Raw genomic sequence first — 23,793 nt, 5'->3', positions numbered from 1 at the left:
AATTAAGAGTTACAACAGGAAAATTGAGGGTGTGTGGAGTTTGTTTGTTTTAAATTGCAACATTTGTCACTCTTCAAGGACTGTATAAAAACTTTTTTTTTTTAATATAAATTGCAAATTTGTTTTCCCACCAGAGATGGAGTTGTAGTTTGAATACTAAAGAAGTTAGAACATTCTTTAGGGTATTTTTCTTTCATTCAGGTGCTACTCTATTAAAAAAAAATAACTATAGCTAGATCTCGTATCATTAGTATCCTTTTATGTACTTCTTTCCCAAAATTTTTTCAGTGCTAGATTTCTCTGAAACATTTAAGTACTACATAGTGTAAGTATTTCCCTTTTTTAACAATCTATACCCATATGAGAATATTTCCAAAGCTGCTTCATAATTCTTCTGTGCCTAAACTTTTGGAAATAAGATGTTGGCTCCTATATTAGAAGGTACTTCCAGACTTTTGTTTTTAATTCCTTGGCATTTTCTGGATTTTGACTTCAAAACTATTCAGCACAGGAAAAAATGACGTGTTAAGTACAGGTTTCAAATAGTTTAGCATCCTGAGTCATATTTAACAATGCTTTTGAGGGCTTAGGGAAATCAGACGTCTTCATATTAGGACTGTGAGGGGATTTGATTGTCATATGATAGTTTCAGCCTAATTTCAGGTGATTTTTTGAAAGCCTGCTCTGTAAATCTCTGTAGTCCCATGGATTGACCCAAATCTTCTATGACTTCAGGTGGTTTTCTTTTGGTGTCTATGTATGTCAAACTTTCATCATTTTGGAGTTGGGTGGTCACTATTGAAAGACTTCAAAAATCTCTTCTGAGATGATCTGTGACAAGAAAATATCTCATTACTTAGGAGTTGCTTTTCTGTATCACTGGTGAATAGTTTTCAAGGCTATTCCTCTTCTCATTGTCTTTCAGATAAGGCAGTCCTTTACTAACTTGTCTCATGTCCCTCTCCAACCATTTACCATAAATGTCCTGCTGTCTTCTGAAAAAGATTGAAAGAGACAAGAATAGCTAATTGGAGTTTTCTCTCCAAATGTAGTCGTGTTTTCCCACCTGCAGAGCAGAGCTCTGCTGCTTTATTTAGACTGCATCTTCTTGCATTTAACTTTTGCTGGCTATAATCTCCAATGAACTAATTTTGTTTGGGGTTTTCAAAGGAAATACAAAGGTTTCATGCCCTGTTCCTGGTGGCAGATGACATGTCATGATTCTTCAAAAATCCTAGCTTTGAATCTAGAAGAGAAGGACTGAGCAGGGAGAGTTTACCTGAGCCAGAGACTGTTGAAGAGGCATCCTGAGAATGGTAGAGGATGAAATGCCGAAAGAGCAATTGTCTTGACATTTTTCTCTCTGTCTGTATGCAATATATATGTGTGTGTGTGTGTATATCAGGCTATGTGACACTAGAACAAGATGGTTTCCAGGACACATTGGAGCATCTGCTGGGAGATGGGCTTCTCAGCCTTTCCCCTGTGACTGTAGTCAGAGTGGGAGCTTGGCTGTAGCTACCATGGCACAGTGCTGCAGTTCCCTGCTCAAACCAGGACTCCAGGTGCTGGGGGAGCAGGCTGTGTCTGACACAGGCTGCTCAAGCAGAAGTGCATTGTCAATTCACTGAAGCCACAAAGGTACTGCAGCAGGGAAGCATGAGGCAGGAGAAGGAGAGAGAGAAAAGATACCCAATACTCTGAGCTGGTGGAAGGGGATGGGGAGCAGAATGTGGCCCTCACAATCCACAAGGAAATGGTTGGCGACCTGCTACAACACTTAGATGTATGCAAGTTGATGGGGCCGGATGGGATCCACCCGAGGGTACTGAGAGAACTGCCGGAAGAACTGGCCAAGCCGCTTTCCATCATTTATCAGCAGCCGTGGCTATCAGGGGAGGTCCCAGTCGACTGGCAGCTAGCAAACGTGACACCCATCCAGAAGAAGGGCCGGAAGGTAGACCCAGGAAACTATAGGCCTGTTAGTTTGACCTCAGTGCCAGGGAAGCTCATGGAGCAGATTATCTTGAGTGTCATCACACGGCACTTGCAGGGCAAGCAGGCGATCAGGCCCAGTCAGCATGGGTTTATGAAAGGCAGGTCCTGCTTGATGAACCTGATCTCCTTCTATGACAAAGCGATGCGCTTAGTGGATGAGGGAAAGGCTGTGGATGTGGTCTACCTTGACTTCAGTAAGGCTTTGGACAACGTTTCCCACTGCATCCTCCTCAAGAAACTGGCTGCTCTTGGCTTGGACTGGCGTAAGCTTCGTTGGGTTAAAAACTGGTTGGATAGCCAGGCCCAAAGAGTCATGGTGAATGGAGTTAAATCCAGTTGGAGGCCGGTCACTAGTGGAGTCCCCCAGGGCTCAGTACTGGGGCCAGTTCTCTTTAATATCTTTATCGATGATCTGGATGAGGGGATCGAGTGTACCCTCAGTAAGTTTGCAGACGACACCAAGTTAGGTGCGTGCATTGATCTGCTTGAGGGTAGGAAGGCTCTGCAGGAGGATCTGCATAGGCTGGACCAATGGGCTGAGGCCAACTGTATGAAGTTCAGTAAGGCCAAGTGCCAGGTCCTGCACCTGGGGCATAACAACCCCAAGCAGTGCTACAGGCTGGGAGATGAGTGGTTGGAAAGCTGCCTGGCAGAGAAGGACCTGGGAGTACTGGTTGGTAGTCGGCTGAATATGAGCCAGCAGTGTGCTCAGGTGGCCAAGAAGGCCAACAGCATCCTGGCTTGTATAAGAAACAGTGTGGCCAGGAGGGCTAGGGAAGTGATTGTCCCCCTGTACGTGGCTCTGGTGAGGCCGCACCTCGAGTACTGTGTTCAGTTTTGGGCCCATCGCTACAAGAACGACATCAAGATGCTCGAGCGAGTCCAGAGACGGGCAACGAAGCTGGTGAGGTGTCTGGAGAACAAGTCTTATGAGGAGCGGCTGAGGGAGCTGGGATTGTTTAGTCTGGAGAAGAGGAGGCTCGGGGGCGACCTTATCGCACTCTATAGATACCTTAAAGGAGGCTGTAGCGAGGTGGGGATTGGTCTATTCTCCCACGTGTCTGGTGACAGGACGAGGGGGAATGGGCTAAAGTTGTGCCAGGGGAGGTTTAGGTTGGATATGAGGAAGAACTTCTTTACCGAAAGGGTTGTTTGGCATTGGAATGGGCTGCCCAGGGAAGTGGTTGAGTCACCATCCCTGGAGGTCTTTTAAAAGACATTTAGATGTAGCCCTTAGTGATCTGGTTTAGTGGAGGACTTGTTAGTGTTAGGTCAGAGGTTGGACTAGGTGATCTTGGAGGTCTCTTCCAACCGAGATGATTCTGTGATTCTGTATAAATTGGATGATCCCCCTGCCCAACAAATAGCATTAGGTGGGTGTGAGAGCATGGGTCTTGGATGCATGTGTCGAAACAATTGTGGTAGTTATAACCACACAGAGGATGCCGTCTGATGGAGGCATAGATGATGGAAGTAATAGATAAGGCTCCTGTAACATTGCAGGGCAGCAGTAGAGCAATTAAACTGGTGTGGAGCATATCCTTTTATATCCACATCTTTTTTTTGATGTCACTTTATCTTTCCTTTACCTGCACTAGAGAGGACCACTTTTGATACTATATTTTTATTATTGAAAGTTTTTCTCCTTCTGTGCAGTTTAGGGGGCAAAAAGGATTTGATTTACGTCTGTGTGCATTGATGATGATCCTTGCTTTCTGTGAATTGACTGGTTGCCATATCACCCAGCTAAAATTTGCCGCTTATGCTATTTAGAGCTGAGTTTCAACCCTGCACATTTTCAGCATGCTTTGTAAGTACTGAAGATACAGGTTAGAGATGAAGCATAAGCATTTCATATTTGGATTGTAAACTTACTTTTGAACATTAAGCCTAACAAAGCTTCCCTAAATTTGGTAGACTCAATGAACCTCAGTAAGTAAGCTGAATTACTTAAATATCCATGTGACCAATATACTCAAATATTCGTGTTTTGTAGGATTGCCAACGCATGTGTTTCAGTGCAATCCTATATATGTTTTATTTACCTTTTTTTCATAATGTCTTGAATATTAAACAAAACAAAACAAAAAGTTCTTAGCTATCATGACTGCCAAAAAGAGGCAGAATTATGGGGCCTGATCAGAAAGTGAATTTAAAGCATCCACAAGTTGTATGTGAAGCAAATTAAAAACTGTAGACTTTTTAATTGATGCTCATTATTTTAGGTAGCTCCCCTTAATGTATTTTGCACATTTGTGGTTGGCAATACTCTTCTCCTCTTATGAATCAAGGATTTAGCAGTAACTTTACATCTCTTCCCACAGAACTATATTATTTTGCAAGTCATTTAGTTTTCCAAATAATAAATTGGAGGAAAACACTCCTGCCAACTTAAAACAGTCAATGTGGTTTTTCCTGTAACTGTTTGGAAATTATTATCTTTGGCACCTGGAAAACTTAACTCAGTTCCTTTTCTTTTTAAAGGTTCTTTACATTCATTCCTGTTTTGTAGGTGACAATGACTTTTATAGTTATGGTGGTCAGCATAAGGGGACTATTACTTACATATATTGTTGAACGGTTATCAGACCCAGTTGACCAAAGTTTTAATTACAGTCTTCTGTAATAGCTGAAGATAAAATGTGTAGTCCTTTTGCCTAATGGCAAGGATCTATCTAGTGGGTCTGTTTAGCTCCTATTAGTGGGAGCATTCACTCTTTCCTCTCTGAAGCTCTTCTTCCTGGTCTACTACTCATGTCTGTTCAGGATAGAGATGACAGTGGGCGTGCTGGGAGCCTTCGGGTTCATGGGACTCTTGTTCTCTACTGGCAGGTGTGCTGATTGTGTAAAACAGATGACAGGAGTTTTTGGACCCGGAAAGCAGGTTTGTTAGATACTAGCAAAGGTGATTGCTGTAGAGCTGCTAGTTGCTACTTGCTTTAGCATTGGTGGAATGAGGAGAGGTTTTAAAGAGGAAAAATAGAGGGCACTACAGTTACCATGTTGCCAGACCTGAATTAAAAACAGAAAAAGCAAAAATATATCTTTGTTTTTTCTCTGTAACTTGGAAATACATAAATACGGTTACTCTTTCTGTTTACTATTCCTGATTATTGCATGGAATATATTTCTATTCCTGATCACTGCTCAAAGGAACGTATTTCAGTGTTTTTTTTACACATTTGCCTCCTCTTTCTATACTTCCAGGTTCTAATTGACTGGATTAATGATGTGCTGGTGGAGGAGAGAATCATTGTCAAACAGCTTGAAGAGGACCTTTATGATGGGCAGGTGCTGCAGAAGCTGCTAGGTGAGTTCACACAAGAGAAGGTGGCCCCAAAGACTGAAAGGAGTCCAAAACTGATCCCTTCCAAAGCTGCAGACAGCAGGGAGTCTGTGCAGTAACTTAGCATCTCACCAGGGATACAGTTTATTTCAGTGATAGCTACAGTGTCAGCTTCTCCATCTGTTCTTCTCAGGCGGTCTGCTGAAAGGGGTGGAAATCAGGATGATTCTCAGGTAGCAAATTTGTGGACTAAAAATAATCCAGAGAGCTGAAATGTGGCAGAAAAAAGGTGGAGAAATTTGTGTTTACAGCGGGAGACCAAGCAGGAGACATGTGGTCCAAAATTTTTTCTGCACCGTTTGATCCTGAAGGCTTTTTGGACTGAAAGCTATTCTTGAGGCCATAACTGAATTACTTTCAAGAGAGAAAAAACAACAACAACAAAAAAGGATAAAAGAGAATGCATGACACTAGACACATACTTACAATGTGCTCTTCTATGCAAATAATACATGAGGGTATATAGTCAGTTAAGCAACTGTGATTTTGCAACGCCCTTACATCTCTGCAGTCGGTATGTGTGCTTATGCGAGAAGCACAATGGAGAAGAACTTTAATGAAGTTGCATTGATTTATAGGGGTATTTTTAGCAAACAAAGAGACTTGAAGCTTCAAGTGCCAGTGTAGATCCACACAGTTTCTTGGAAACAGCTAAGTAAGCTGAGAGCTGTCTGCCTATGGCATGTTTTCAAGAGTGGGCTGGGTTATGGATATATGTGTCAGAGTGGGGCAAGAGGACTTAGTGTTGCTAATTCCATTGGTGCTAACTGATACTTCTTACTGAATTTTCTGCATATGCTCCTTAAATAAGTTTTGCAGTGTTTTGGTGAACATAAGCTTTTACAATTCGTTAACAACAATTTGTGTGCAATTAAAAGTAGCTTGAGGAATAAAATGACAGTACTTCTAATACTTTTTGGTTAGACTGTAACTGGGACCTTCCAGCCATAGTGTGGTGAGGTGGGGTATTGTTAGTTTAGCTGAGGAGTATTTGTGTGAATGCAAATTAATTCCAGGTCTGGGATAGCATCTGGTGGTTAGTGTCTCTTACAGAGAATTTCCAGTTGAACATTGCTCTGGTACTCTTACATAAAGGCATTCAGAAAAAGGAGCTGAAGTCTTACACTGTTACTTAAATCTCTCAGTGAATTGCCTTGCCAGTCTTAACACCAAGGTGTTGTGGGTTTACTTGACAAGGTTTTGGTAGTGGGGGGACTGCAGGGATGGCTTCTATGAGGAGAATCCAGCAGCTGCCCCATGTTAGATAAGTGCCAGTTTAAGCCAGCTCCAAAAGGACCCACTGCTGCCCAGAGCCGAGCCAATACGTGATGTTGTTTGTGCCTCTGTGAGAGCAGATTTAAGAAAGAAGGGAAAAAAGAAAAACACAAAACTGCTACACAACAGCAACTGGGAGAGCAAGGAGTGAGAACCAGCCCTGCAGCCCCCAAGGTGAGTGCAGGAGGTGCTCCAGGCACGCAGCAGCTGTTCCCTTGCCGCGTGTGGAGAGGCCCCTGGTGGAGCAGGCTGTCCCCCTGCAGCCCATGGGTCCCATGGTGGAGCAGATCTCCATGCTGCAGCCTGTGGAGGAGCCCCCCATGGAGAAGGTGGACCTGCAGTGAAGGAGGCTGTGGCCCATGGAGAGCCCCCACAGGAGCAGGCCCTGGGCCGGAGCTGCAGCCCGTGGAGAGGAACCCACGAAGGAGCAGGGGGTCTGGAGGGAGCTGCCGCCTGTGGGGGACCCAGGTTGGAGCAGTATGCTCCTGATGGATAGACCCAGTGGTACAGACCTATGTGGGAGCAGTTCTTGAAGAGCTGCTGCTTGTGGGCAGCCCACGCAGGACCAGTTCGGAAAGGACGGCATCCTGTGGGAGGGACCCCACATGGAGCAGGGGCAGAGAGTGACCGTGAAGGAGCGGCAGAGATGAATCATTGGGGACTGACTGCAGCCCCCATTCCCCTGCGCCACTTTGGGGGGCAGAGGTAGAAGAAGGTGAATGGGGGGATGGTGTTCTAGTTTGTTTTCTTTGTTTCTCAATTCTCTAGCTTGTTAGTAATAGACAATAAATTTTATTAATCTCCCTATGCTGAGTCTGTTTTGCCCATGACGATAATTGTTGAGTGATTTCCCTGTCCTTATCTCAACCCTTGAGCCCTTTGCATTGTATTTTCTCCCCCTTTCCCTTTGAGGAGGGGAAGTGAGAGAACAGCTGTGGTGAAGCTCGGCCGCCCACATGAGTAAAATCACCACAGGTGTGCACCTTCTTACTGCTGCTTCTCTGTAAGCTCTTCGAAATAATTGAGGTGAGCTGGCATTGCTCTGAGTCCTTTCTGGGATGCAGGGAGAAGTATTGCAAATGGATTTGCAAATTGGTCTCAGTGCTGAAGATAGTCACTGGTGTGTGACATCAGTCTAACATTAGAGGATAAGAAGAGGGCAGAATTGTACCTTCCTGTGCTTACATGCCAGTGTTTGGGCAGGTGGTAATTTATTTCATAATAGTCATTTGCTGTTGGGAACATGTCTGTGGAGGCCTTGGTTTCCACCCTCTGGCTTGCATATGTGTAGAAAGAGCTTAGTTGTCCATACATACATGGCCATATAGTTGGGCTTAGCTTAACTTACAGGAGGAGAGGTGATCACGTACATCTTGCAGGCTTGAGACTTTTGATTGGACTGACTTTTCCTTATTTTCTTACTGTTGGGCATCTGACAGGAGACCAAATACTTCTCCCCCAGCCTGAAGCCATCACAACTCAGCCCCAGTCTTGTGTTGTCTCAACATGACTTTTTCAGTGGTACCTTGATTTCTTCAGCAAGACTTCCTGAATTTATCTATCTTCGTGTTCTCTCAGTGATGCAAGAGGCAGCAAAGCATGTCAAAGCATGGTGCTCCTGGTGCTTGAGGCCTCACAATTAAGTCACCCCACTGTTTTGTAACAAGTCCTTTTACCTACAGGAAGGGCTGACAAGCTAAGATCATTAAACCTCAAGTAATAGTTACTACTTCTTGTATGTGAGAGATGTTTCAAGAAGATCTGTCTTGATGGGCAGATGAAAGACAACAGCTTGTTAGTGGGCTTACTCTGAAGCTATTTGGAGTAAGAGATTTGCAAGTGGCTGTTAGATCGATTCAGGTGGGGCTCCTTGCTTAGTTAATTTTATCAAGGTACAAGTTGCACTACTGAGAGAGGCTGGAGTGGCTTGGTGTACATGGTGTCAGGGTAAAGAGAAATAAATTTCTCCCTGCTGACTGGAAGTTCACCTGGGCTGAGAATAGATAGGAACAACACATGACCACAAATGAATCTTCTAGGACAGATTATTTAAAAAAAAAAAAAAAAAAAAAAAGAAAGGCTCAGATACCTTGGCTGAAGAACTTTTTTTCCTGTTAAGATTATTTAGATAGTGATAAAAATTTCTTAATGTAGATTGATAGAAACAGTCAAAATGTTGAAAGTACTCATGAATTGATAACTTACAAATCTCTTCTTTTTGGGTTATTAAAATACTTCTGTTTTTCTGTCATTTTAAAATATACACAGCTATGAAAAATGTTCAGAAGACACACACTCTTGAACTTGAGACCAGAAATATTTTCGTTATTGGAATAATACGTTTTGACAACTTAGGAATGTTTCTGAAGCCCATCCCATTTTGTGAAAACTGCTTTGATTAAGTATGTTATTTTCTTTTTTGTTTTAAATACTGGAATACATAGTTGGAATATATTGATCCAGTCCTGATTTCCTAGTCCCATCAGCACAGTGAGTTTGACTCTCTAGAGTGGAAGGAGAAAAGAGACGAGTGGTTTCCATTGCTCTGGCAGCTGAAGAACTCTCTGCACCTTCCTCAGCTTTCTTTTTTTGTGAGGGGGACATTCAGCTCCTATGTCTTTGGCATGAGGGCCACAGTGGAGAGGAAGAGAAGAATTGGCTTGTCTGATTTTGGCAACAAATAATTACATTACAGAAACAAAGTTCAAATTTTAGTAATGGTGTTTTACAAAATTTGCTTCTTTAGTTCACTTGTGCAGTTAATCAACTATGATGTGACAATGTCATGACAACATGACCATATTGTACCAACGTATTTTTCTAAATTGATTCCAGTAAGTCACTATAAATCTGTGACTCTTGATGGGTTGAGGAGGCACACTTTCCTTTAGATTCCTTTAGACCTTCAGCTAACCTGAATTAGATCTCACTAAGCTGAAGTAAATGTCCACCCAAGCATTTCCTTTTTTTTTTTTTTGTCCTAAATTAACTTCAATTATTAGAAAAGTCCATTGAACTAGTGGAAATTCCTTGCGTAGAGAAGGCTATGTTGTGCCACATGTTTTTCAGCAGGGAAAAAAAAGAGGAGGCACAGTAAGTATTATTACGAACTTGTTGCCAATCTGAAAGTTTTTATATATTTTGACACCTGATTGGTGAGCATGTTCTGCCAGACCTTACCAGTTTTCTATCACAGGGTTTATTGGAACTGACACACTTTGATGAAAGGTTTGCTTTCAGTGGAAAATTACTCTGCTGAAAAAATTCTATCAGAGCACAGCTCTGATCCCCACCGCTCTGTGGTTGTTATTCCCACCCAGCTCCTTGTTTAATCTGATATTGCCTGTTTCTTTTTTTGTTCCTTTCTTCAAATACAGAAAAATTGGCTGACCGTAAACTGAATGTAGCAGAAGTGACGCAATCTGAAATTGGTCAGAAACAAAAGTTGCAGACTGTTCTGGAAGCTGTCCATGATTTACTTCGACCCCATGGCTGGACAGTCAAGTGGAACATTGACTGTAAGGACATAGCTATGCTTTCTGTCTCAGCTTCACAGGCAGAGGAGGGTGTGATAATCAATAGCTTGATCATACTCTTTGTGATTTACTATGTTTTTTTATTTATTTGCATAGAGGGTGTTACCAAATCCATGTGTGGATTTTAACTGGTACCTTCTTCTGTGATTTTTGTTTAAGGACAGACATACATGGCTGTGGGATAATTGAAGTGCTGTTCCTTTAGGCATATGCTTTCATTAGAAATTTTTTTGTTTGCTTCCTGAATTTGAATCCTACAGACATGCGAATTTTTTTAGTCATTCAATTACAAGAGGGTGATTTAAGCCTTCAGGCTACCACAGTGAGAGTCAAAAAGATGCTGCATCCTGTGTAAGGATATTGTTTCTGACAGGCTAAGCAGAAAGTGCCCTGTATTCCAGCTTGGCCTGTTATGATCCAAAAGTGAGAATGAAGTTTAGGAAGTTGATTCACCTAGGTTGTGGGTGGTGTTTGTCTCTTACAGCCAGGTAATCTTTTGTTAACACTTTGAACATCTTCTAAAAACAGAATTCTCCAGTATTCTCCAGTACAATGGAAGGAAAGTGATTGAGTCCACTTGTTTTTATTTCACTGACTAGGGAGGGAGCTGAAGTGTCTGGAATCCTAAATTTGTTATGTAGCTTGAAGGGAATTAAATCTAGGCTCCGCTACCTGTAAAATTATTTTGTAAACTTCATTAATTTAGGAAAAGGAAGAAGGAAAAAAGAAGATTGTCTTCACCAAAACCATTTTTTTAATTCTTTTACCTTTTTCCCAGAGGTGTTCATTTAAGATAAGGCATCAGTATTCTTTTATTTGCTTCCTTTTCCTTGTTCCCTGCAGCAATACATGGCAAGAATCTGATTTCCATTCTTCACCTTCTGGTAGCTTTGGCAATGCATTTCCGGGCTCCCACTCGACTGCCTGAACATGTGTCTGTACAAGTGGTGGTTGTACGGGTGAGTATAAAGTCATATGAAAATTTAATCAAAACAATCACTCTAATTTTACGCTACCAGGCTGCTCCTATCTGCTCCTGACTTATTTAGGAAATGATTGTCCTAGTTGTTCAGTGAGTCCCAGTCCTGGGGATGTATTTTGTGTACTTAAATGTGATTCCAAGAACGTCATATCTCTCATATGCTTAGGACTGCCTTTTTAGGACGTGAGGAAATGGCCTCAGGTTGTGCCAGGGCAGGTTTAGACTGGATATCAGGAAGAATTTCTTCATGGAAAGGGCATTGGAACAGGCTGCCCAGGGAAGTGGTGGAGTCCCCATCCCTGGAGGTATTTAAAAGACATGTGATTGTGGTGCTTAGCAAAATGGTTTAGAGATGGACTTGATAGTGTTAGGTGATGGTTGGACTTGATTTTGAAGGTCTTTTCCAACCTAAATGATTATGTGATTTTCTAATGCAATATGAAGCCAAAATCATGTGATGGGATTTTGTATAAAATAGTTGTGTCTGTAACTTTTGGCACTTGAAAATGGTTTTTGCCATGTTTTTGTTTGTTTGTTTGTTTGTTTGTTTTTTTAGAGAAACCATTGACTCAAATAACACAGGATTTTTAGTACGTAGAATCTCCTCAGTCTGGGAAGCCTGTTACTGGTGTTGTTTTTCCCCAGTGACTTATTATTCAGACTTAGACACGTTGTTTTCCTTGGCGTACTAACGGAGTTTCATCATTTTTTGCACAGCCTTGTGTTTTTGTTAGCTTTCCTTAAATATGGAGAATAGATCTGACCTGAGGAACCTTGACTTCTTCCTTCCTGCTCTAGATATTGCTATAGTTCTTCCTTTCCCTGCATGGTGTTGACCATTTCCTTTCAGTGTACAAAGACTCTGCTTTCAGAGTATACTTACTATTGCTTTTTATCTTGCCTTCTATCCCAGCTGAAGCTGGGTGGTACCATCTGCAGCAAGTGAACCCAGCTTTTCTGAACAGCTGTTGGAACACCAGACAGATCTGTTGCAGCTGGCTACTCTTTCTGATCATGCCATGACTGTTAGCTGTGGTGCTCAGCACTGTTGTCGCGAGGCAGGCTCAGCTTGTGGCAGAAGGCTGTGGAAATGCCTTCTGTACATGCCAGTTGCTGTTAGAGCTGTCAAGCTGTAGTAGGATTCCTTTAAAAAATCAAGAAGATAAAGTGATATTAGACTCTATTTTGCAAATGTAGATCCCCTTACCAGATGCAATTGCACTGTGGTTGGTTAGGCAAGCCCCATTTTGCTTTAAGTTTAAATAATGGCGTTTTCCAGGCTGCATGCCTGAATGCTCTAGAGGTACAGGGTATAATGTAAGTGGGTAATTGACAGATATTCCCTAGCTCACAGTAAATGTTATGCATTCTCTTTAAGAGAGGATTTTGAGCTGCTTTCAAGCTCCTGTAGTTCTCTCATTTTAGGAAAGGTGAATTAGGTATAAAGTAACATGAATGTAAATAGAAGACTAATTTAATTTTATTTTTTTCTTGACTACCTTAGAAAGGTAAGGATATACAAATATAAGGTGGTCTACAGTCTTCTGTCACCCTGATGCCTGAAATTTCCTTCTTCCCAGTAGAGTAAAGTGTCTTCTGTAGCTGTGATGTGTGAGGAGAAAAAAACACTTAGGTAAAGAGGGAAAGCTTCCTTTTCCTCATCCTTACTTCACAGCTTCAGGACCCTCCATCTCTGTAGTGTAGGCAAGTCTGTGGAGAACGTATTTTCACTTTCCTGTTTTATATAATATTATGTATATATGTTACGTATATATGTTGTATATGTATATATATGTTATATATGTATATGTTATGTATATATGTTGTGTATATATGTGGTATATAGAGAGGACACCTACAGAGAGGATCTTGTTCCCCGGGGCCTCTGAGTCTCAAGATTAGACAGGGCTGAGATGAAGATGGAATGAAATGAATGCTGACAGGAGCTAGGGAAAGAAAGGAAGGGAGGGAGGGAGGAAAGAAGGACAGGAGGGAGGGAGGGAAGGAAGGAAGGGAGGAAGGAAGGAAGGAAGGAAACTCTCATGTTATTTACAAGGAGGGTTAATTTAAGCTTGAGAGCTGTAAACTCTTGCCCTTGGACCTAGAGCCTTGAGTCCTGGAGATAGCTATGGGAACTTCTGGTTCTGAGCTTACCTTAGCTGAGCCTGTGTAAGAGGAGACTTGTTTCATTGCTAGACTTCAGTTTGTTTAAGTGGAAAGCAAAACACAGCATAAACTGAAACATGTTTCTTCTGCAGCGTTCCTGCAGAAGGCAATTATTTTGGCCATAGAGTTTGGTAAATTGAATTTTTGTAGTTCAGCATCCATAATCTAGTCTAAAAATGCATGCTGGTTTAGTAACACAAATCTCTTTAAATGGATTTTATTTAGCGTTTTTTACACTGACAAATAGAAAAATGGTAATGAGGTTAGCATTATTCCCAATCCAAGTAAGAAAACTATTATTAAGGAGGTTATTATTATAATTATCAATTTAATTGTTAAATGATCTCTTATTACAGATCCCAATCATTATTAGGATTCTGTCAAGCTAGATCACAATTAATATAAGATAGCTGTTCAGAGAGGTTTTGGGTAAATGCCTCTTCTTGCCTGCATATGCATTTAAGGGGATCAATCAATAACTTTTAGAGAGACTTTTTTGTTTTCTTTGCAGAATTGGCCCTGGAGCAAGAAAACCTTGAAAGATATGGGAGTATTGTGCAAGAATGCACTTATACTGAAGTTTTCAAAACTAGATAAGTCTCACTTTCATGGGTGTCCTTGGCACTTAGAATTAACATTATCAGTTTAGTCGAGCTGTTCGCACACTGTACAGATCTGTGAAGTGCTTCTTGCCCAGAAGGGCTGTGTTTACACTGTGAAAATAACTGTCATACTGGCTTAGCAAGTTACTGCTTAATGAAGCTGTGTACATTTTCATAGCCCATCCAAGAGCAATGCCAAACACCTTTTTGGCTTGTGGAAGTGTGGGCTTTCTCTTCTCTAATTTTTAGTGACCTGGTCCACAAAATGGAATAGTATTATGATAGCACCATGCTACATGAGAAGCATTTATCAAGATCTCCACAGACTGGTAGTGATTCTGCCTTCCCTTGAATTCTACCCTTTCGAGTCTTGAGGTGACAGACTGAGACTTTCCTCAGTTGCTGTTCTGAGAAAGATACATAGATGGATCTTTATCCGTCAAATAATACACTGTCTTCTTTTGGTCCTGCACTGTGTAGTTTGCTTAGAAAATCCACAATTGTTTTGGAGAGAACTTTCTGTTTTACTTTCCCTGGCAGAAAGAACCTTTATCTATGTATCTATCTACCTACTGTATTACCCAGAACAGTAACAAGACTAACCCAGCAGAACAATACTACATTGTTTTATAATGGGCACCATGAGGTAGCCCCTCTCAAGAGTGAAGCTCCTGAAACCGAGTTACTTTCAAACCTGTTTTGAAATCAACCCCCAGATTTGTGTTTTATTTTTATTTTTTATTTTTATTTATTTTTATTTTGTTTGGTGTTGGCTGTTGTTGTTGTTGTTTTTTGAGTGAAATAGAAAATGTGAGAATGGCAATAGAACTCCGAGTTATATCTGAAGTGTCCTAGCAGAGCAAGGGTTTAGGTGGGTCTTTTACTTAAGATCCTGTTGACAGCTACTTCAAGTGCTGAGTTATGAATCTAAGATGGTACATGTTTTAATACTAGTATCAGTGAGCATTTTCCTGTTCTAGCCCTCCTCAGTGAGGGCAGGAAGGGTTGAAACTTTGTGATTTCAGTGTGTGGCTCCAGTGAGAACTGAAAATCCTGCGATTTTTCTTCCAGCTGACTTTACCTTCTGATAACTGAAACATGAACTTGTATGATGAAGGAATACTGTAATTCAGGAAAGCAAAAATGTTCTCAGGAATAAGTGTAAAAATTGTTTGTAAGGCTCTCTGCTTGTTGGTTATTTTTGCAAGGCTCAGTAACTGCTTTCTTTCGCACTTAGCTTTCCTCTTCCCCATTTTAAAAATTGCAGCATGTCCCACCTTGGTGCTGCTGGGAGATCTGAGGTATTTTTGCAGTAATTCCCTTGTAGTCTGAGCTGCCGACTGAAAGGTCAGAGGCAAGGCAGCATGAAGAATAAATGTGTCTGGTGGCGCTTATGCAAAGAATCCAACTTTTATCGAAGGATGACATTTGTTTTTGGATTGCAAGGCCAGGGGACCTAGGCTCATGCGAGCAGCATACTCAGCTGCCTCTGAGAGAGGTGCATAGAAGCGCTGCCATTTCCACCCACTGGGGAATCAGTGTGGGCATCCGTTTCTCTTTCTTGTCAGCTGCTTGGAGGCATTACTCACTGGTCACCACTCACTGAGCTTTTGTTCACAGGGCATAGCATCTTCTCCCTGAGGTACAGGGTGACTGGAAGGTCCAGAAACTGGTGCAAGTACAGCAGAGACTCGGTGGGATGCAATAAAGACAACATTGTTCCATTTGCAAGAAAACATTGCCTTGTCAGACACTTCCTCATTTTCCCATCCATGCTGTCATCCTGGCTTGTTTTACCAAACTTTCTGGTGCTGTTCCCCTGGCTCCCTCAGGGGAGCAGAGTTAGATGTATTTGTGATATGGAAATAAGGCATTGAGAAGACACAGCTGGCGGGCTGGATTCAGCACAGGGCCTGGCTCAAGTGGGAAGCTGCCACAGCACAGCAGTGGGAGACAGTGCCTCCCACCCTGCTTTCAGCCAGGCTCCCTGGGTGGCTTGAGAAAGCAGCGCTGCCTTCTTCTGTTGAATAGGGAGTGGAAGGGAAGGAATTCTTGTTACTGTTTTTTTTATTTCAATTTGTATTTCTTAGATTGCTTGTGGGGAAGGATGTGCTTCTCTTCAAAGCTGTTCTCCATAATAAGTTCTTGTTTGGGGTTCAGCTGGTGAAAATGATTGAGATGGCATATGTGTAAAGAGCTTGTGCCTGGGCTTGGTTGTTTCCCTGCTTACCAGAGCTAGCAGCTTTCTTTATTAACTGTTTTGTCAGTTATTCTGACAGGACCCAGTTCTTAGATGCCTGCTGAGATTTGAGCTCTTGTTGTCGGCTTTTTCAGCGTAAAGAAGGCAGGGAAGAAATTCCCCCTTTCAGGCATAAGGCTGTGTCCCATAATTTTAAAAGGGTCCTACAGACTCAGTGGAAAGAGGTGCTGAGAAGGTTTTTTGAGTTAGGTAAAAACACTTCCAGCCTCCAAGAGGTGTGTGCCATGTGTCCAAAACTCTGGGGAGACTCAAAACCATTTGAGTCCCCTCGTATCAAGGGGCTGTGTCTTACCATGTAGGAAGCTTCTTTGAAACTGGGTTTCAGCACATGCTAACTCTGTTGGCTTGTAGAGTTCTTGCTCATGCAGAAATCTATCCCAAGGAAACAAAATCCAGTAACAGGGGAATGCTATCTACCGTGAAATCACTGGTCAGGTCAGTCTTTTTATGTTCCTTGTGTTTCCATGATGGCTCCTGACAGGAGTGTGACTAGTGGCCTCAGTAGCATGTCTGCTCTAGGAGAGCCCCCTTTGTGCATTGAGAGCTTTGCCAGCACATCAAGGCCCTGGCACAGGGGCAGCAGACTGTGTTACTTCAGCCCCAGACCTCTCCTGAGAGCCAGGCTGCTGGTTGTGTCAAATTGTTGGTTGACATTGACACAAACAAGTATCCCTGGGGACTTTAAGATGGGGCTGACATACTCTCTCTAATTTGTGTTCCAGGCATGATGTTGCCTCAGGTCTCAGGAGGAGAATTGCTAATGAGTTTATTGGCTGCAAATATATACACATTTTCCAAATATTAATTTGGCTGTCAGCCTGATAAATGCCGCTGTTGTAGGATTGAACCCTCCCATGTCAGCTGTTTCACCTCTGTCCCTACAAAACTTTATCTTAGCAAACATATTTTACTCAGTTTTCTCCCCCAGGATTCTGAAAGATGATGAATGCTGCAGAGCCCCTGTTCATCTTCTCCTGTACTAATGCAGTCTCTGTTTCTAACTTCATCATCATTTCCAGAAACGCGAAGGCCTTCTTCAGACAACTCATGTTACAGAGGAGCTGACGACTACAACAGAGTAAGTACAAAATGCTTTAGTTTCAAAGCGTGTTTCTGTGGTGCGTGTTGTGAATTTCCTTACAAGAACAAAATGGAGGCATAATCTGCATCACCTCCCCCTGCTCCTGCTAAATTAACAAAATCCCTTAATGTGTTGCTTTTTAACTATATGAAAATAACTTTGTCTCTGGAAATACGTTCCAAAGGACAGAAGTATCTTCTTGACGTTCTTGTGTCACAAAAGCTTTTAACTGGATGTTTCATTGACAGTGATCCTTGTGGGCCTTTTTTCCTGCCTGCTGCAGGTCACCATTTTTAACTCATTTCTACCTGGTGCTGTTGCCTCTCTTAAATAAAGGGCTGTTGTAGATAATTTGAGGACAGATTAGTTTGACAAAAGGCAGTAACTCTCAAAACTGAAATGATACTCTAACAAAGTTATAAGGAGAGACGAGATTGCTATTTTCATGTAGTACCTGAGGACTAGAGTTCAACAAAAATAAATAAACAAAACTCTTCACTCTCCAGATTTTGCAATGGGTTTACTATGCTTTATATGTTTACAATTCTTTTTATAAGGAAAAGGCAAGACATACACTTCGGCTGCAAATAAAAGCTGAGATTCTCCTTCACGTGGCCTGAAGGCAACTTATCTCACAGGGGCTTACATGAGCCCTCCTTCAGTGTATCTGTGTATTGGCTCCCTGTGGAGTTGGCTCAGCTTTCTCTGACTTTGAAGATTAATGAAGTACCATGTGGCTTGCTCAGTGGGGAAGGTCTTTCAGATGGAAACATTCAAAAATGAGATCATAACATCTATGTGTGGACATTAAAGTTCCATAGTGTTTTTGTAGGATCTACGTTCTGCCTCTGTATTGTGGACCAAAATTCTTCCCTTCTCTCCTGTGCTCTTGAACAGTATAGTTAGCTCATCCTCTCTTTCTGATGTGGTTTGTGAGATGTGATCTGTGGAGTGGGGCTTGGACATTTCTTAGGAAGAAAGATGTTTACAGATACTCCTGTGTGTTTGTGCATGTGTTTTATTATGAATGTGTTACTTAATATTATAGAAACGTAGGTTACTGTTTAATGTGTTGCATACCTGCATAGGTACAGGAAATGCAGTAATCAGCAGAAAGCAACATTCATTGAATACTTTTTAAATTCATCTGTGCAAATTGGGGCCTGATTCCTAGCTGGTAAACATCTGCATATGCCTGGTGATGTCACTGGACTGTGTATATAATTCATATGTGGCAGTATTGTTTACATTATATTCATATATGATAGACGTTTTATTTCTTCAGATAAAACAGATTAAAGTGAGATAGGTAGCCTTGCTCTTTCTGAGCTGTGTGGTTTAGCTGGTGTGGTTTCTGCTGACCCTATATGTGGAAACTGTCCACAGAAACATATGTATTCATTCACTCTTCATCATAAAAATAGTTAAACATAAAAAAATCACAATTCTGTATAAAACATAAGTATGCATTTCCATTCATTTCAAATGCATCTCCCTGACATCGCTGGTGGTCTGCTGAGGACATTTCTGCAGCACTGTTGGGTCTGGTCTGCAACATGCTCAGCCTCCTGACATGGGAGGAGTGGTTAGCCCTCGGCATCTTGCAGGAAAAGGCCCATTAAGCCCATGGTCTTGTCTTTTGAAAGTGATTATTCATGAACTAACCCAATGTCTTTGAATGCTCTGACTTGCAGGATGATGATGGGAAGATTTGGTAAGTAACAAAGTTGACTGTTTCATTTTTTTTTTAATTTATGTCGGACACAGAAATCTTGTCTGCTTTCCTTCAGCAGATCAAGACAATGGATTAAGCAATTGCGCAGGGTTGGAATGTATTGTGGGGGCAGGTTTTCTTACTCCACACAAATGTGGAGCATAATGGGCAGAACCAGATCATCCAGTGTGCTGCTTTTGCTCTTTAGACTCATCTCTGTTGGTCTGTTTTCATTCATATGTAACAAATAGCAAAAATGCTACACAGGGCAATAATTCCTAGTACCATTGTTAATGGCTTTCAAGCAAAAATCTTTGCAATCCCCAGCAGTAAGTTACACCTTCTTCAGAATGTGACCATTTAATTTATATATAAGTGAACATGTGAATATTACTTAAGCAAAGGTACATGCTATGAGGTCTAAGAAAGCACTTTTTATCTGTCTACTTTCAGTGACCAGTCCTAATCGCTTTGCAAGGAGTACTGTCTTCTCTTCTCCATGTTCACCAGATTTTAGAGACTTTACCCGCCATAGATCTGGTCTTCTAAACAAAAATTAAGTGTTTAGCGGTGCTTCTGAGAGACTTCTCTTTCTTTCTGTCTTCTCAGACAAAATCTGTGAACACTACCATTTTCCTGCCTTGTAGAATATCTACATTAATATGTAATTAGGTACCTGGAAAATAAGTAATGTGAGGGGGCTAAAAAACATATTTTTAGATACCAAAGGAACTTGGATAATAAATATGTTTATTTAGCAGCAGAGAACTATTAAAATCTACACTAATGCACGCAGCATGGGCAACAAACAGGAGGAGCTGGAAGCCATCGTGCAGCAGGCTAGCTATGACTTGGTTGCCATCACTGAAACGTGGTGGGACCACTCTCATGACTGGAATGCTGCAATGACTGGCTATAGGCTCTTCAGAAGGGACAGGCAGCACAGAAGGGGTGGTGGTGTGGCTCTCTATATTAGAGACTGTTTTGGTGTTGTGGAACTCGAGACTGAGACTGGGAATGATAAGGTTGAGTCCCTATGGGTTAGGATCGGCGGGAAGGCCAACAAGGCAAGCATCCTGGTGGGGGTCTGTTATAAACTGCCAAACCAGGATGAGGAGACGGACGAGGAATTCTACAGACAGCTGGCAACAGTTGTGAAATCATCACCTCTTGTCCTCGGGGGGAGTCTTCAACTTCCCTGGAAATGCAATACAGCTCAGAGGAAGCAGTCTAGGAGGTTTCTGGAGAGCGTGGCAGATGGTTTCCTGATGCAGCTGGTTAGTGAGCCTACCAGGGGAGGTGCCCCAGTAGACCTTCTGTTCACAAACAGAGAAGAACTGGTGGGAGATGTGGTGGTCGGGAGCTGTCTTGGGCAGAGTGACCACGAAATGGTAGAGTCCTCTATTCTTGGTGAACTCAGGAGGGGGACCAGTAAAACTGCTGTCTTGGACTTCCGGAGGGTAGACTTTGAGCTGTTCAGGACGCTGGTTGGCAGAGCCCCTTGGGAGGTAGTCCTGAAGGGCAGAGGAGTCCAGGAAGGCTGGGAACTCCTCAAGAAGGAAATCTTAATGGCTCAGGAGCGGTCTGTCCCCACATGCCCAAAGACGAGCCAGCGTGGAAGAAGACCGGCCTGGCTGAACAGAGAGTTGTGGCTAGAGCTTAGGAAAATAAAAGAGGGTTTATGATCTTTGGAAAAGAGGGCAGGCCACTCAGAAGGATTATAGGGATGTTGTAAGGACATGCGGGGACAAAATTAGAAAGGACAAAGCTCATCTGGAGCTCAATCTGGCTACTGCTGTTAAAGACAACAGAAAATGTTTTTATAAATACATTAACACAAAAAGGAGGACTAAGGAGAATCTCTATCCTTTACTGGATGCGGGGGGAAACTTTGTGACAAGAGACGAGGAAAAGGCTGAGGTGCTCAATGCCTTCTTTGCCTCAGTCTTTAGCAGCAAGACCAGTTGTTCTCTGGATACCCAGTACCCTGAGCTGGTGGAAGGGGATGGGGAACAGAATGTGGCCCTCACAATCCACAAGGAAATGGTTGGTGACCTGCTACAACACTTAGATGTATGCAAGTTGATGGGGCCGGATGGGATCCACCTGAGGGTACTGAGAGAACTGGCAGAAGAACTGGCCAAGCCGCTTTCCATCATTTATCAGCAGCCGTGGCTATCAGTGGAGGTCCCAGTCGACTGGCAGCTAGCAAACGTGACACCCATCCAGAAGAAGGGCCGGAAGGTAGACCCAGGAAACTATAGGCCTGTTAGTTTGACCTCAGTGCCAGGGAAGCTCATGGAGCAGATTATCTTGAGTGTCATCACGCGGCACTTGCAGGGCAAGCAGGCGATCAGGCCCAGTCAGCATGGGTTTATGAAAGGCAGGTCCTGCTTGATGAACCTGATCTCCTTCTATGACAAAGCGATGCGCTTAGTGGATGAGGGAAAGGCTGTGGATGTGGTCTACCTTGACTTCAGTAAGGCTTTGGACAACGTTTCCCACTGCATTCTCCTCAAGAAACTGGCTGCTCTTGGCTTGGACTGGCGTAAGCTTCGTTGGGTTAAAAACTGGTTGGATAGCCAGGCCCAAAGAGTCGTGGTGAATGGAGTTAAATCCAGTTGGAGGCCGGTCACTAGTGGAGTCCCCCAGGGCTCAGTACTGGGGCCAGTTCTCTTTAATATCTTTATCGATGATCTGGATGAGGGGATCGAGTGTACCCTCAGTAAGTTTGCAGACGACACCAAGTTAGGTGCGTGCATTGATCTGCTTGAGGGTAGGAAGGCTCTGCAGGAGGATCTGCATAGGCTGGACCAATGGGCTGAGGCCAACTGTATGAAGTTCAGTAAGGCCAAGTGCCAGGTCCTGCACCTGGGGCATAACAACCCCAAGCAGTGCTACAGGCTGGGAGATGAGTGGTTGGAAAGCTGCCTGGCAGAGAAGGACCTGGGAGTACTGGTTGGTAGTCGGCTGAATATGAGCCAGCAGTGTGCTCAGGTGGCCAAGAAGGCCAACAGCATCCTGGCTTGTATAAGAAACAGTGTGGCCAGGAGGGCTAGGGAAGTGATTGTCCCCCTGTACGTGGCTCTGGTGAGGCCGCACCTCGAGTACTGTGTTCAGTTTTGGGCCCATCGCTACAAGAACGACATCAAGATGCTCGAGCGAGTCCAGAGACGGGCAACGAAGCTGGTGAGGTGTCTGGAGAACAAGTCTTATGAGGAGCAGCTGAGGGAGCTGGGATTGTTCAGTCTGGAGAAGAGGAGGCTCAGGGGAGACCTCATCGCTCTCTATAGGTACCTTAAAGGAGGCTGTAGAGAGGTGGGGGTTGGTCTATTCTCCCATGTGCCTGGTGACAGGACGAGGGGGAATGGGCTAAAGTTGCGCCAGGGGAGGTTTAGGTTGGATATTAGGAAGAACTTCTTTACCGAAAGGGTTGTTAGGCATTGGAATGGGCTGCCCAGGGAAGTGGTTGAGTCACCATCCCTGGAGGTCTTTTAAAAGACATTTAGATGTAGAGCTTAGTGATATGGTTTAGTGGAGGACTTGTTAGTGTTAGGTCAGAGGTTGGACTAGGTGATCTTGGAGGTCTCTTCCAACCTAGATGATTCTGTATAATGTGTTCTGTTCTGTAAATAAAAATAATTTTAAGTGCAGAAAAACTGTTAAAGCTATGTTGAAAAATTTAACAGCATAAAACCAGCACACTTCAACAGTGTTTTTGATATATTTTTTAAACATAAATGTAATTGGCTATAATTGGTTATATTTTTAGCTTTTTTCTTGTTTCACCTGATGATGACAGTTCAATTTTAAATATCATCCAAACAACTCAGTATTTGGAAAATTTCAGTCAGCCTTGAAATGCCACTATGTGACACATTGCAGAAATCTTTTCACTTTAGTAGATTTTAAGATTGGATTAGATGTTGTGCAATGGTAAGGCTTAACTGTTCTACAATAACTTAAATCTTTATACTGTATGTAAGCTTTGCTCTTCAGAGAGTGCTGAATCAGGTTTTACTTATGTGGTCAGTTTTAAGCTTTGATGAAGTCAGTGGTACTAAAGGTAGGCTTAAAATTAACTATAGGAGCATCTGATTTTGATGCTGACCAGTGGGCACAAATGTAGCCATGATTGTTTCTGTAGTGCAACAAAACCAGATGATGTTTCAGTGGCTCAGTGATTAGGTTATGACTGAGTAAAAATTTGTTTCATTTTAAGTTTTCTTCCACCTACATTATTTTGTGTAACTATTGTGAATAACAGGAAAGGGCAGTCAATGAACTATATGTTTATTTGCAGTTACTCCTAAAATTCCCAGTGCAGTTTGCTTTGGTGTTTAGTTAGACACCAAAATGGGGTGACAACTTTTAGCTTGAGTCTCTGGCTTTCTAAAACTGGCCCTTAAGCTTGTGACATGTAATCTGCTTCTCATACTTGGCTATTAGAGGTGTATTGATTTTTTTTTTTTTTTTTTAATTTTGTAAAACCAGAGCGTGATGCCTTTGATACACTCTTTGATCATGCACCAGACAAACTCAGCGTAGTCAAAAAGGTAAGAAAAATAAAGTAAGATTTCTAAATTTTTTTTTCTTTTAGTAGGATATCCAGAAAGATCTGGAAATGGCAGAAAATGATTGTGAAGTAGTAAAAAGGGTCGCTGTTTCAGAGTCGGGTGATACCTGGATTCATTGGCTTCAGTCAGGCTCTTCTTTGATTGCTCTTGTTTATTGGTACAGGCTCTTCTGTGCAGTGCCGATAGATACATTGACTCTTAGGTTGCAGCCACACCTTATTTTGGCTGCCCATAAGCAGGATGAAAAGGTTACTGT

The 23,793-nt window shown here is 42.5% G+C and overlaps 1 protein-coding gene and 1 long non-coding RNA gene across 4 annotated transcripts in view; one reads left to right on the top strand and one right to left on the bottom strand.

The window, feature by feature from the left end:
- Positions 1–23,793, bottom strand: part of LOC121073986 — a 110,230-nt gene that overhangs the window by 41,755 nt on the left and 44,682 nt on the right. The window lies entirely within an intron of this gene.
- The window catches only part of PARVB (parvin beta), a 71,018-nt gene that overhangs the window by 36,270 nt on the left and 10,955 nt on the right, over positions 1–23,793 (top strand). For all 3 annotated transcript variants that reach the window (XR_005822035.1, XM_040565548.1, XM_040565561.1), the window contains exons 4-9: positions 5,206–5,308; positions 9,997–10,137; positions 10,999–11,114; positions 17,185–17,243; positions 18,941–18,960; positions 23,455–23,516. Coding sequence is in view for 2 of the 3 variants with exons in the window: in XM_040565548.1 (XP_040421482.1) it covers positions 5,206–5,308; positions 9,997–10,137; positions 10,999–11,114; positions 17,185–17,243; positions 18,941–18,960; positions 23,455–23,516 (501 nt within the window). In the remaining variant the exon portion in view is untranslated. The remainder of the gene's footprint in view (positions 1–5,205; positions 5,309–9,996; positions 10,138–10,998; positions 11,115–17,184; positions 17,244–18,940; positions 18,961–23,454; positions 23,517–23,793) is intronic.

The sequence above is a fragment of the Cygnus olor genome, chromosome 1 (genome assembly GCF_009769625.2).
Source record: "Cygnus olor isolate bCygOlo1 chromosome 1, bCygOlo1.pri.v2, whole genome shotgun sequence".
Taxonomy (NCBI): domain Eukaryota; kingdom Metazoa; phylum Chordata; class Aves; order Anseriformes; family Anatidae; genus Cygnus; species Cygnus olor.
Note: the sequence above shows the minus strand (reverse complement) of the source record. Positions and strands in the feature narration are given on the sequence as shown.